The 14,430-nt window shown below is 41.1% G+C and overlaps 1 protein-coding gene and 1 long non-coding RNA gene across 5 annotated transcripts in view; one reads left to right on the top strand and one right to left on the bottom strand.

Moving 5' to 3' along the window:
• Positions 1–3,405, bottom strand: part of kcnq5a (potassium voltage-gated channel, KQT-like subfamily, member 5a) — a 587,467-nt gene extending 584,062 nt beyond the window's left edge. For all 4 annotated transcript variants that reach the window (XM_051919603.1, XM_051919604.1, XM_028820254.2 and 1 more), the window contains exon 1: positions 1,614–3,405. In XM_051919603.1, the coding sequence (XP_051775563.1) occupies positions 1,614–1,975 (362 nt within the window). In that variant the 5' untranslated portion in view covers positions 1,976–3,405. The remainder of the gene's footprint in view (positions 1–1,613) is intronic.
• Positions 1–14,430, top strand: part of LOC127525983 (uncharacterized) — a 293,828-nt gene that overhangs the window by 170,832 nt on the left and 108,566 nt on the right. The window lies entirely within an intron of this gene.

Raw genomic sequence — 14,430 nt, 5'->3', positions numbered from 1 at the left:
AATTTTTACAAAACAAAATGTGAATGTGAAATGAATTTTTTGGTTCAAATTATTTAATTAGCACTAAACACTGTGTGACAAATGTAAACTAGAGAAAAAACACAGAAGCATGATAATGCACTTAATAGACTGTTGTATGTGTAAAGCCTTGTGCAGATTCACTCTAATTACAGCACACTTCTAAGGTTACCAAAGAGGGCGTCACGGTAAGTAGTACTCTCCCCGCATGTCACTTCAAAAATAAGCACATAATATGCATATTCAGGATAGATCAAAGCTATTGTACTTTAAGTCATTGTCACTTGGCGTCTTTAATCACTGGCATTATCAGGAAAATCAACAAGAAAATACAAAGGCCACAGCCTGCATCACGGCATTTATAAATACTGTATCAACTGAAAGAGCAGGTACACTATAATATGATAGAGAGGTAAAAAGGCACTATATGATAGATAGATAGATAGATAGATAGATAGATAGATAGATAGATAGATAGATAGATATGAGAGGCACTATATGATAGATAGATAGATAGATAGATAGATAGATAGATAGATAGATAGATAGATAGATAGATAGATAGATAGATAGATAGATAGATAGATAGATAGATAGATAGATAGATAGATTTGAGAGGCACTATATGATAGATAGATAGATAGATAGATAGATAGATAGATAGATAGATAGATAGATAGATAGATAGATAGATAGATAGATAGATAGATAGATAGATAGATAGATAGATAAGGAAAAATGTAAACCTAGTTAGCTTATTTTAGGACAGGCAAAACTGAATATCTGAACAACTCACAAAAATAAAGTTATAAGGAGTAGGCATCCCAGTGTACTACTTGTAATGCTATATGAAATTACCATAGTGGTGGATTTGAATTTGTATAAATCTACTGTGAATGTTGTATAGTTTCAGGATAAGTTATGAGTTTTGTAAACATGAAAATGATGAACTGCAATTTCTATTCAAATTTTATAATTAGTAGATATTTATGATAAGAAATTTATAGTGTACTTTAAGGAATAAATGTCATTGTGAGGTGCAGAGGATGAATGGGAGAGGTTTTGAGTTTTTTGGGGGGGGGGGGGGTATTTATATAATAAATAAGGACTGAGTTACATTGTTGGAAGTGGTTGTTTTGGAATGATTAATGCTAATAGTTTTGGAAATTTGAATATTCAATGTTTTGATCTTGTGGCTTTTATTTATTTCATAATGAATTTAATAAAGGTTTTGTAAAAATGCCAAATAGAGAGAGAACTTTAGATAGATAGATAGATAGATAGATAGATAGATAGATAGATAGATAGATAGATAGATAGATAGATAGATAGATAGATAGATAGATAGATAGATAGATAGATGACGTTATAGGTTAGATGAAGCACCATATAAGACAGCCAGACAACAGTCGCCAGCCTGCCAGCTCCATCGTCCCTTTCGCTCGCTCGCTCTCTCCCTGCTGCCCGGCGGCGCTCGCACTGATCAGACTGTCAACAGGTTCCTGAGACTCCGCGCGATCTGAGCGGCGCCCACCCGAGCACGAAGCGCACTGCGATTCTGCACGATCCCTCCGTGACGGCCGAGCGCTACTTACACAAAGGCGTGATAGATGAACGCCCAGCCCCGGGGTCTCTCCAGAACGTTGTAGAGATAGTTCTGCAGTCTCCGGTACCGAACGTTTCTCCGGCCGCTGGGGCTGTTACTGTAGGACAAAGGCTTCCCGAGAAGACTCAGCCGAGCTCCTTGCTTCGCTCTCAGACTTTCAGAGCCCCCTGCACCTGTGCCTGCCGCGCAAGAGCCGGTGAGCTGGGGCAGCAAGTCCACAGTGCGGGTGGAATTTTTCATCCTGCGGCCGGACTCCACATCTTTCATTCCATACACTTGAACGCGGTGTCCGGGGGAAGGTTTCATCCAGAGCCCAGAGCCACCCTCATCTCCACTGTGGTTACGGGGCATCGCATCACCAGCTGAGGCTGCGAGTGCACTTGATGCTGCCAGGGCATGCACACAAACCAGGTCCCAGGACAAACCGATTGCACGAAATTAACTTTTGCAAAGAGCGGTTAACACCAACGTGTCGCTGTATAAAAGGGGAAGCACTTAACGTGGTTCAGATTCATCGAGTTACCCGTTAGGGGATGCCCACTTTTACTGGTATGCGTTTAATCTTCTGCTCCAAATGTTCTCAGGGGCCCACGTGCCACAATTCCGCCGGTGTCAATATGACCACACGCAAGGCTTCTCAAGTAGCGGTATCTCCAAAATGTATACTGCTGAAGAATGCTTTGCTGCTCTTAAAAAAATAAGAAAAATACTTTAACACACACAGTGTGGTGCTTGTGTTTATTTCCGTCGAACAAGTTTATTGATATTATTATGACGATGATGATGATTAGTTTCCATGCGAGGTACAGCAGCCTGCAAGGACTGCTAAACATCTATTTCCAAACTGTTCTGTGCACATGAGTAAGCAATCTGTTGCTTTCAATCCAAGTGTCACAAAAGGGCCAGCCTTTGAATTGTCTGTTGATGTCATTCCAAATATTATGACTATCGTTATTATTATTAGTGTGGCGACTGGGATCAAGACATCAGTGCAAACATAATTCAAAAAAGCCCACGCAAATAGAGGATATCCAGGGTTCTAGTCACAACTTCAAATCAGTGATGATGTTGGTACCAGGCTGAGGCCCTTGGTTGACTGCCTGCTGTACGTCCTGTTTGCACACACACTCTTTCATTTCCTTATTTTGTAAACTCATCAAAACACCAAAAAAGGGCGGAGGGTTTGGGGGCGGGGGAGAGGCGGCTGTTGCTCCCCCTCACAAGATGATTTGTTCACAAAGGTAACATAACGGTGAGCCGTGCCACACGTGCGCCGGGCTAAAAAACGCTCTGCCGGAGCCGCTTTCAAAGACCAAGGAGATTAGTCGGACACAATTTGAAGGAATAACGTCTGTTTTTATTAACCCATCAGGGCTAATGCCAAGTACTGCGTTTTCATACATAAACTGAATGGATGAATTCAGCCGTTAGCTCCGGTAGGCAAAGGAATTCCGGCTTGAGCACCTCGTGCAAATAAAAGATGCGGTGAAGAAGCGCAAAGTTCCCATTCAGGGGTGGGATCCTGCCAAGTTGGACAGCAGCCGAAGCATCAGAAATCTCTACTTACAAGTAGTTTCTTAATTGTATCCAAGCACATGTCCATGTCAGTGGGACTGCTTCATGTCTTCCCGGGATGTTCTCTTGTTCATGGAGATCCCCTCGCTGATAAAGCGGCCCTGCTCTGCCTCCTCGCTTTGCCTCACATACCCTCTGAAGCACCTCTGGCTCACTCGCTTTTTCTGCTGTTCTCTTCTCAGGCAACGTGCTATTGCCGCTGTCAAAGCGCACCACGTGACCCAAACTGACAGGCAGTATACACTGGCAAACGCTTGTGTGAGCGCGAGCGCGCACACGCAAACGCACGCGCCCGTGCGCGAGAACGCGAGGCCCAGAACATCGTCGCGAACAGCTTGGAGTTCTTTGGGGCTTTCCCTTTATCCGTCTCTGTTAATAACATATTTTAGATTTCCTCCACGAGTTTACGTTCTAGTATTTGTTATTTGTTATTGCACAGCAATGCAGGAATACTTTGCTTCAATTGAATTTCCCCATACTGCAGTATGAAATACAACTTTTAAGATTTCAGGTTTAATGCATAAAGCATATCCATACATATCGAACTTATTCAGACCAGATCAGGTGCCCTTAACACAAAGTTCAAAAAGCAGCAACCAAAACAAGACATGTTGCCAGCTGGCAACAATTTATAAACCATTATTAACACTTCTCTATTCTGTTTCTCTTCTTGCTATCTAGACATGGTATTTGTTGCCACTGCTGTTTTGCCAAGCCTTTCGCCTGCTCATGGAAAAGACACCTGGAATACTGGGAGCCATGGAATCTTCAGATGGAAAGGTCCTTTCATCAGAATAGATGAGCCAACATTGACTCTATTACGGAATGCCCACGAAAAAGGAGTGCTGCTAGTTGGCTAAAGCTTCCAGCAGTGAATTCACTGGGGGGTCTTCCAGGGCTTTTGCTCCTGGTCTCAGTTTTGTAGTCCCTGATCTTCAAGAGCCCACCTGTTCAATGCACATATACCCTTAAGCCCCTGATGTCCTATAGGCTACCCTTGGTTTCTCCCATTTTGATAATGGCTGCCGGCAGAGTGAAAACTCCCCAAGATGTTAGGGAGGTGGGGCTAAGACCCCTATAAGTGCAGGAGCTAGTGATGCCCCCGGTTTCCAGGTCTGTGACTGTGTCTGAGTCTGTCTGTTATAAATGACCGTGAACCCCCCCTAGAGGTTTAGTTTCTCCACATATGTTGCTGACTGGAGTTTTTTTGTTCTCCTCTCCTGACCACAGTTCAGCAATGAATTAATAGACAGATACAGTGTTCATAAAAATGGCTTATTTTATGTTCTTGTTACGCTTCCCTCCGGGCTGCTGTTCAAATTCTTGTTTCATGTTTTTTTGTTTTTTTTTTGTTCATTGTTAAGTCTTTGATTTATATTAATGCTACTTTTATTTATAATTTGCTTTATTTCTTGTGTTTTGTGGGTGATACCACACAAGATGTGGCCACATGTCCATCACCATAAGGGACTACCTTCAGCCCTATACAGGCAGGGGCAACTCCTAGTCCCTTGCGGTTCATTCCAATGCATTTGGGAGTTGCTGAGGGCTTCTTTGTGATTTTGCTGTGCTTTTGTGATTTGTTGTATTTTTGACCTTTCTGCTCTGTTTTGCCCCTCTTTGAATGTTTGCCTTGGGCTGCCTTTGCTAGAAACTCCCTTTTGTCTTTTGTGCTCCACTGAGGTCACGGTTTGTTCAGAGTATACTTGTGCAAAATAAATCTGTTTTTATAAAGACCCTGTGTTTGCTCCTACATTTGACAGTAATATCCACCTCTAGTGGGCCTTTTTGGTCGCTTTAGGTACACACTATACATGCTTTAGAACTCTACAGTCATAACACAGGGGTCTAACAAAGGGGTCTAAGTTAGTCCTTCTTCACAAAACTTTGAAAAAAATGAGATCACTGATATGTGAAGTGTCATTTTATGCAATATTAAGGTTGATGTTCAAGAATATGATTCTATTTTTGGTATTTGATGGAGGGATAGGACCACCAGGAAACTAAGAGCCACTCCCAGAAGGATACAAATGACCGATTTAAGCCCGTCGGGTATCGTTTTAGACTTTTTCAAGGTCAGTTGTTATGAATATGATGTTATTTTTTAACTAGGGATTTACCCTCTATGAATGTCTATCAGAGGGGTGAAAATAACAAACTTCTATTAAAATCAAGAATATTTATATTTAGACATTTACAATGAAGCACACATTTTTATATTTTAAATATTTGACACAGCTATTCTTGTTCATTATGCACTTCTATCTCATGAAGTAAATCATTACATTCCTTATGAACTCCCTGTATTAGGACGTCTTACGCTAATTCAGGCTATTTGTTGGTTTCCAGTTACATAAATTAGTTTCAACTTTGATTTTTTCTACGTGTTTTAACAAATCTGTATCTTTATGTGTACCAATTCTGTATATAACATTTGTAAAATCTATACTTGTATTTTACCTGAGAACTTGACTCAGTGAAGAGCTCTCTACAAAACTCAATTGAGTTGAATTGAACTGTAGGGTTTTGTATTTTTTGCACGAGTCTTGCGTGATATATGTTTTTTTGGTGTGTTTCTGGTATATTAAAGATTAGCTTTTGTTTTTCAGTTCAGCGTTTTGTATTTGGCGAAAGACTGATGTCACTACTTGGTTAAATCAGGGTACCTGGGCCACCCCACCTCTCCTCTCAGTCCTTTCTCATTAAAAAGATTGTGCCGCCTCACTGTGAGACCGACCAGAGTGTTGAGAAGCACTTCTTAGCACAGGTGAGCTGTCGTCGTTATCATTTGTGGAAGACATTGTGTAGTAGAACATGGACCTTCTGGAATAATACTCTCACAAGTGGACCTGATGGTCAATATGGACAAGACCGGCGGTACAGCTATCCAGGGCAAAAGCTACCTGCTGGGGAAACTTCAAAAGCAGAAATCAAAAAGAGAAGCACTTATGAGAGTATCAGGGTGATGAGGATGGTGTAACATTCTGGAAAAAAAATGTGTATTTAGAAAAGAAATACTTTAGAAGCAATTGCTGTGCTTACTGTAGGTTAAAACTACTCTAGGTAAGATATCAGAAATTCTGGCCAGCTGGCCTGAAGGAATACAGGTGGGCCGAGAAGAAAGGACAGTTTTGTTGGGGACAAAATGAGACCATGGTATGAAATAGGGAGTTGGATCATCCCATTGGCCATTGGTGGACTGGGTTAAGGCTAATTAGGATCGGTTGCTGAATTAGGAGAGTTACTCTGTGCCACAAGGCCCAATTAGTTCCTGATATGTGATGGGAAACCAAAGTCCTGGCATCAGTTTGGTTTCTTTGTCTCTCTCTGTCTGCCATTTTCCATTCATGGTAGTGGAGGCAAAGTAATCTCTACCTCCATTCAAAAGGCATGTGGGACCGAAGACCAAGCTGGACCAGAACATAGCACAGAGAACCACCACCTGGTAGTAAGCATCTACTTAGGTTGGAATTGTATTTTCGTCACACTTGTTTGTACTTTGTTTATTATTTTGGGAATGTTATCTATAACACAGTGGAACCTCGGTTCACGAACGTCTCGGTACACGTACAAATCGGTTTACGACCAAAAAGTTCGCCAAACTTTTGCCTCGGTTCACAACCACACACTCGGTATACGAACAAGCCAGTTTCCCTTTCGGTTTGTACGTGTTCAGTCTCTCCCTGTGCATTTCCTGTGCAGCGAGCAAGAGAGAGAGAGAGCGAGAGAGCATGACACACACACACATGCACACACACACAGGCAGCGCCAGAGAGAGACAGACGCACACACACGGGCAGCGCCAGAGAGAGCTGGACGCATAAAGTAGGAAGGCAGTTAAAGAATGCACTGGGCTTGATTTTGTTTTCACTTCTGTTTACAGTGATCGGTTCATAGCGTGCATTGTTGCAATGTTACTTTTCTTGGTGGTTTATTAAATTACGGATTTTTTCAAATGTTCATTTTTTTCCCTGTGCTTAAAACTTATTAAAAAAAAAGTGTTTTTAGCCAGCGGTTGGTAGCACTATAGCGCGAACTATTGCAGTGTTAGTTTCCTCTGTTGTTCAAGGTTTTCTCAGTGTTATTCAATGTTTTTACATTTAGTTTACTATTACGCTGTGCATTCTATGGTTTAATTAACTATATTTGTGCTTAAAAACTTAAAAAAATATATATTTAAATACAGTTTGTATGGTCTGGAACGGATTAATTGTATTTACATACAATCCTATGGGGGAAATTGCTTCGGTTCACGACCAAATCGGTTTACGAGTTTTGTAACGAATTATGGTCATGTACCGAGGTTCCACTGTACATAAATAAAGATCTCCTTTTGTTCTCCAGATTGTTTTGATGCTCCATCTCCTCAATCTCAGTGGTTCCCAAACTTGGACCTGGGGACCCCCTGTGGCTGCAGGTTTTTGTTCCAGCAAACTTCTTATATTATTGAACTCCAAGTTTAATTAAGTGAGCTGTTTCTGCGTTTTTAGGTCAATGTAGCAATTACAAAACTAAGTAGTTACAGGGGGTAATTTTTTTTGACTTTTTAACAATATTTGATTTTTCAGGTGGTCTGGTTATTTAATCTATTATTTACTAATTAGTGGGTACGACACGTATGTATTTGCAGCCTTTCATCATTCAGCGCTGCTTGCCCAGATGCCTGCTCTGCTTGTTTGTAATTGTCATTATTAGGATACAATAGAAGGAGTAAGCTACAAAGAAAATGTGATAAAATAATAGGAAAACAAGAAAAGAGAGTTAAGCATTTAAAGCTAAAGCAAAAATAGTATTATTTCTAAATGCCTTTAAAATTTATAAATCACACTGCTGTGCTTTTCTGAATGCAGAAGAAGAGCAGAGAGAGAAAAAAACACACCAGCTAATAAAATGAGATCAGTCATTATCAGTTACTATCAATGATTGTGAATCTGCTTGGAACAAAAACCTTCAGCCACTGGGGGGTCCCTAGGACTGAGCTTGGGAACTACTAGTCTATCGGAGTGCCTGAGGTCATAGAAATGAAAGCTACTGTGGCATATGAGGGCTCTAGCAGACATTTAGGGACATTTTGTTAAGGTCTACGAAGTAAAAAGAGTATAAAAGATAATAGGGTCATCCTAGGACCCTAACATGACAAAACAATCAGCTAACTGTAATCTAGGAATTAATGAACTAAAGAAATGCCGGTACACCCATACAAAATTAAACTCCAAATGCTAACCTGGCTCTGGCAGAGTTATTCTCCCAATCCATTTGTTTGACAACAAACTCTGACATCTAAAGCTTAAATCTGGATATGAAAAAGGAAGAAAGCTTATTAGAAACAATCCATTGTGAAAGATCTCCAGCAGAGTCAGCAGCACAGTTTCCAAAAAGAACTCTGCAATGGGAACCCAAGTGCTGTCATTATAAAATCCTACAGAGCCCAAGGCAGACTACCCTCAACAATGGGCTTCATCGGCCAGTTGAGCTAAAGCCGTACAACATACGCAAAAACAGAAGAAAATCAAACCAAACCTGAAAATGAACATCAAAGCTGTCTGAATCACTGAAATCAATGACACTCAATAAAAGAGTGAATCATAAAAAAATTATAAAGTGAACTGGTACGGTACCTCGCCAAAATGAAAAATTCCTTTCAAGGAAAGACAAAGGGTGATTCAGTGACCACGGCCTGGCATAGAATGACCAGGACACCCGAGAAGCAGATGCCGTGTAGACAATGTGAGCAGGATGTGGTGGGAAAAGAAATGCAATCCATCCTATCCAACCCAAAATAACCGAGAAAGTTTACACATTCACTCCAATAATTTTAAATAACTTGGACAAAGTGAACATAAGATTACAGAAAATAATCGGTTGCAGTCCATATGCCTGTTAGGTTAAAGCCCTTACCTTAATGCGACCCTCAATCAGTGAACGTACCCTGTGGCTGTCTGACATCCCCTCCAGGATTGGTTCCCACCTTGCAGCCAAAGCCTTTGGCCTGACACTAAACTGGATGAAGCAGGTTTGACATGAATTTAGAGACCAGAGCAAGGGTGACAACGGTGGGGGGATTCGCACCAAGCAGGAGAACACCTTCAGATCTTGGGGGATAACACCACCATCGGGAGATTCTGTGCTGTTGTTACCTTTTTGTTTAGTTTTATTTACCTGCCATTGTTACTTATTGTATTATTAACACCTTGGCAACAAAAAGCTTATTGTTATGCCAATAAAGCTGTTTTTAAAATTGAATCTTGCTTTGCTATTTAAAGTGGTTTGATTTTTGCAAGCAGTTATTCTGGAAAGCAAAACCTACTTCCATTCTGGGAAGTTAAAATGAATAACACTGCATTAATGAGCTTTTTATTTTATCAAGAGCGGCATGGTGGCACATCAGTTAGCTTTGCTAATGTAAGTCCCTGCTCCCTGTTACTCTCAGTTTTCATGTCCTCTGTGGCTCTGAATGTTTTTCATCTCCAGGTTCTCCAGTTATAATCATGGGTTTGTTGGTGTGTCTAAATTGTCCCAGGATGTGTGAACGTATCTTGTGATGCTCTGGTGCTGAAGGGGATACAGTTCTGCACCACTGACCCTGAACTGAACAAACAGGGGCAGAAAGTGGATGCTAGATGTTGCTGAAGGTCCTCTCCTGGTGTGTCATCTCGTCAGATGCAGCTCACAGGTATACCGGATCAATGAAGTGTGGCCTTCTGCTAATGTGAACGGCTTTTTGGATTTTATTTCAAGTTGAGATATCTTGAAATACTTTTTTAATAGATCTCAAATGGAGCAGAGACCTATTTTAAGATATCATGAAATGTATCTGAGATATCTAATAATATAAGTTAGAAATAGTGAATTTCATGATATCTTAAATACTTTTTAAGATATCTTAATATTTCGAGATATCTTAAAATAACTTTTTGCTTATTTTAAGCTATCTTGATTTAAATTTGAGGTATCAGAAATGCATTTTCAGATATCTCAAAATAACTTCCTGTTCATTTTTAATACGAGGGATGTTCAAAAAGTTTCTGTACTTTTATATTTTCGTTGGAAACGATGAAGGCGGGAGGAGTAGTAATTGGTCATTAAAAAGTTTGTATGATGCTGGGAAAATCGCATTGCAAATGAAGGTGACTACGTAGAAATGTGATGTCATTTGTTTTTGAAATTCTTAATAAATAAGAGTTAAAAAAAGTGCAGAAACTTTTTGAATGTCCCTCGTATATTTGAGATTCATTCTGAGATAACAGATAGGACGTTCCATTGAAAGAATAAGAAATTTTACAGGAGGTGATACTGTGATATTTCAAAGTGTATCTGAGATATCCTGCAATACACAGTAAATTATTTTAAGATATCTGAAAAAATACTTGAGACATCTTGAAATGCACAAGAAATGACTTTGATTTACATAAAATGATTTTCAAATATCTCAAATGCCCACAGATGTATCTTAAGGTATCTCAAAATGTATTTGAGATGTCTCAAAATGCATAGGAACTTATTTCAAGATATCTTGAATTGCATTTGACATATTCAGAAATGCACTGCAGATATTTCACAATGTGATACAGCGTATCATTTCAAGATATGCTGAAATCTATTTGAGATATCTGAAAATGTATTTCGGATTGTAAAATAAATGACTGGACACACAACAAAGGTTTGGGGCAGCCACCCGTATAGTTTCCCTCGCTGCAAATGGCTTTTCGTTGGATACAATGTGTACAGGTTCAAGTCCAAAGTAGAACTGATTAGATATGAAGGATGATGGGTTTTTATAGTCTGTTCCCAGGAAGTGACGTCCTCGGGGCCGGGACAAGAAGGATTTCTTGTATTTGGTCAGCTGAGAGAACATAGAGAGGTTTAGCACAACCTACTGCCCCCCAGCCTGGTATGGGATTGTCGTTTTCTGGTCCCTTCGGTTGACTCCCAAGCGCACGTGTGTGACAGGATATTTTGAAACTGAGGTATTTTCAGATATCTGTAATTCTATTTGAGATTTATTAAATTCATTTCCAGATATCTCAAAATCCATTTAGAGAGGTCTCTGAATGTTAACTTGGCTTGCCATACTGAGGAACACTGGGCTATTTTAGAGTCCCCATGTTACCTAACACTGCGGTGGGTTGGCGCCCTGCCTTGTGCCCTGTGTTGGCTGGGATTGGCTCCAGCGGACCCCCGTGACCCTGTAGTTCGGATTCAGCGGGTTGGAAAATGGCTGGATGGATGGATGTTACCTAACATGCATGTCTTTGGGATCTGAGATGTAAACTTAACTCGAAATCTATCCATCCATCCATCCATGATCCAACCTGCTATATCCTAACTACAGGGTCACGGGGGTCTGCTGCTAATTCAAAACGACTGACCTCAAATTCACCGTTATGGCTGTAACATGCAACAAAAGCTTCAGCCCAGGCAAACGCACGCAGGCTGCCTCAGCTCCTTATGCTACAGCAGTCTCTGCCTGATGCTGGCGGCGCCGGATGGTTGACAGGTAGGTGGCTTGGGGTGGTTCATTAGCTTTTCTAAAGCACCCTAAAATATTGAAGGAATATAAAAGTGTGTTTATACAGTAAGTGATAAATAAATAAAGGTGCAGCTTTGGGTTACTGCGCTCTGACTCCACAGCAAAGAGGGGACTGCAATCAATGAGCACCACCACTCTGACACTTTCTTTTTATTTGATAGGCAAAATAAATAAGAAGAATACTCGACAAGGTAAAGGATCAATAGATATGTTAGGCATCCGTGATGTAGTGCTGACAGTTTTGGTCTGAGGAAGTCTGTCACAATATTTTAGCTTTATTCAGAGAGCACTAATACAAATTAACAACTGATGAATCAAATGAAAAATCGCAGGAGAGGGAGATGGGAATCTACAGCTGACAACACTGCCGCAGCATGTGCTTTTTTTAAGTTATGCTTCATCTTCCTTTCCTTCACCACTATATCACCTGCACTCTCAACATTGGACTGTAACAATGGAACATCAGAAAGGCTTTTCTAGAGCTAAATTTGATAGATGAGATCAGGGCCCCAAAGCACAAGCTACTGTGTATGGCATCTAAAGTGGCTTAAATCCAAAACTCCAACTGAGCCCCATTTCCTTTGCCGCCAAGTCGGGATGACTTGCATTAGGAGGCAGTTGGACAGTTTTGTCTTTGTTTCCAGTTATAGAAAGGAACACCAAACAATGGAGGTTAGACCGGCAACAAGATGTGGGTAGCATTCTCAACAAAAAAAAACCATATGTAACACAAATATAAATAAAAATCAGATGTAGTGCTGTTCTTTTGTAGCTCCTGAGCTCTGCATTCAGTTCCAGGTCAGGTCACTGTTTGTGTGCACACAGCACCATAATCAGAATTAAATGGCTCTCACAGTGTTAAAGTGACCCTTAAAAATCTATATATTTCACAAAAAAAATTAAATTTGGCCGTGTAGCTTGTTTATATTCTCCCTGTGTCCTTGATGGCTTTCTACAGGTATACTATTTCTTATATTATCCCCAAAGAACTTTATATTCATGTTAATGTGATACTGTACTTTACCTGAGTAGGTGCGAGTGTGCGTGTTAGATCATGAGACGTCCCATCCAGGACTGCTTCTTCTCTTGCCCAAAGCAAAAAGGGAACACCAGCTCATCACAGGGCAAACTCAGACACATTCAGTACAGAGTTACCAATCACCAAAGCTCCCAAGACCTGCGGAGAACACACAAACTCTACACAGACAGTGCAACCACTGGCCTGAGATTCAAAGTCAAATCTCCTGGAACTGGCATTCCCAACATTTGTTTGCCTATTTCTCAGTTTAGTCTCATAACTTGATGTAACTTTGATGACATAATTTAAGACTGGTTGGTATGGTGGTGCTGCCTCACACTTTCAGCTGGCTGGACTTCAATCCTGGGCCGCTTGCTGTTTATCTGGATGTTTTTCTTGAGTCTCTTTGGATTTTCTGGGCGAATTTTCAGCTCCCAATTTTTCAAACAAGACTATCGTTAAGATATAAACGGAAAATGCAAATTACTTAGTTTTTCAGATGATCATCATATCTTATCACACCACTGCCATATCCAGGTAAGAGCAGCGTCATTAAAGTCTTCATCGGTACATGTAGGGCCTCGGGAACATTCATGGAGAATGTGGTCCATTGTTTGGGTGGGCTCACCACAGAGATGTTAAGCACTTGTTGTGAGGCCTCATCTAAATAGGCTGTCCCTCGTTTTGCCCACTGTTAACATAGCTTGGTTAAGCGTAACCCAGTCTTTCCTAGAGAGGGATGTTCTATTGGGTAGATGCTCTTGAGGTGTAGGAAGAGCTTCATTGGGAGGGCTACAGTCAGTCTCTCGCCACCTCTTGAGCCTATGATTTGTGGACAGGTTTGGATTAAGGGGTTCCACTGTAGTGAAGCTCAGACAAGACGGTAGTCGGCGATTAACCTTCTGGTAATGGTGAAGTGAGTGTCTGGAGTCCATCAGGTGCTTGAACCTTTCTACTCTTGAACTAATTTCTCGTCGTATATAGGGAGGTGAAATCCTTGCCAGCCAGTATAAAGTAGGAAGGCACGTTGTTCACAATGTGCGGGTGATGATTCTGCATGTACTGTTTAGCTCAGGGTCAGCCTTTCAGATGATAAATAAAGCAGTTAAAGAAGCCAAACACCCACAGCCATACTTCCAGATTTTCTTGCACCAAGCTGATACACTTGACTCTTTTGGATATTTATTTTCCTCCGTATTTCAAATTGTTTAAACTGCCTGTTCCCCCTTGGAGTGTTGAGCGCTGTGACATACTGACAGTCTATCGTTGAGTGGTTTGGTTACCTTTGAATGACAGGGAGAGGCATGGTGACCAGGGGATGTGGTTTGTCAGGGCTGCTTGGATAACCTCAAGACCTGCCTATCTTTGGTCTGATAGGGCTCCCCTGCTCCCCATGCTCCATCAAGGTCTATTGTGAGTTATGAAGCTGCTCTTGCAGCTAGAGCCCTGAGGTCAGAGACAGTGCTCCCTTGGCCATCATATCATTAAGAGATGTCCTCACATGACCGGATTGGAGCCCCAACAACACTAGGATCAGGGAGGTCCCAGCTCCATCAGACCTCCTCACCAGTGTGATTTCAATAAACAGGAATACTAAAGTCCCAACCTCTTTGTTTGGCTTGATCATAAACCCCAGCCCAGAACCTAACACAGGGTATGTTCTAGGAGGATGGCTCCAGAGAT

This window comes from Erpetoichthys calabaricus, chromosome 15 (assembly GCF_900747795.2).
Source record: "Erpetoichthys calabaricus chromosome 15, fErpCal1.3, whole genome shotgun sequence".
Lineage (NCBI taxonomy): Eukaryota > Metazoa > Chordata > Cladistia > Polypteriformes > Polypteridae > Erpetoichthys > Erpetoichthys calabaricus.
Note: the sequence above shows the minus strand (reverse complement) of the source record. Positions and strands in the feature narration are given on the sequence as shown.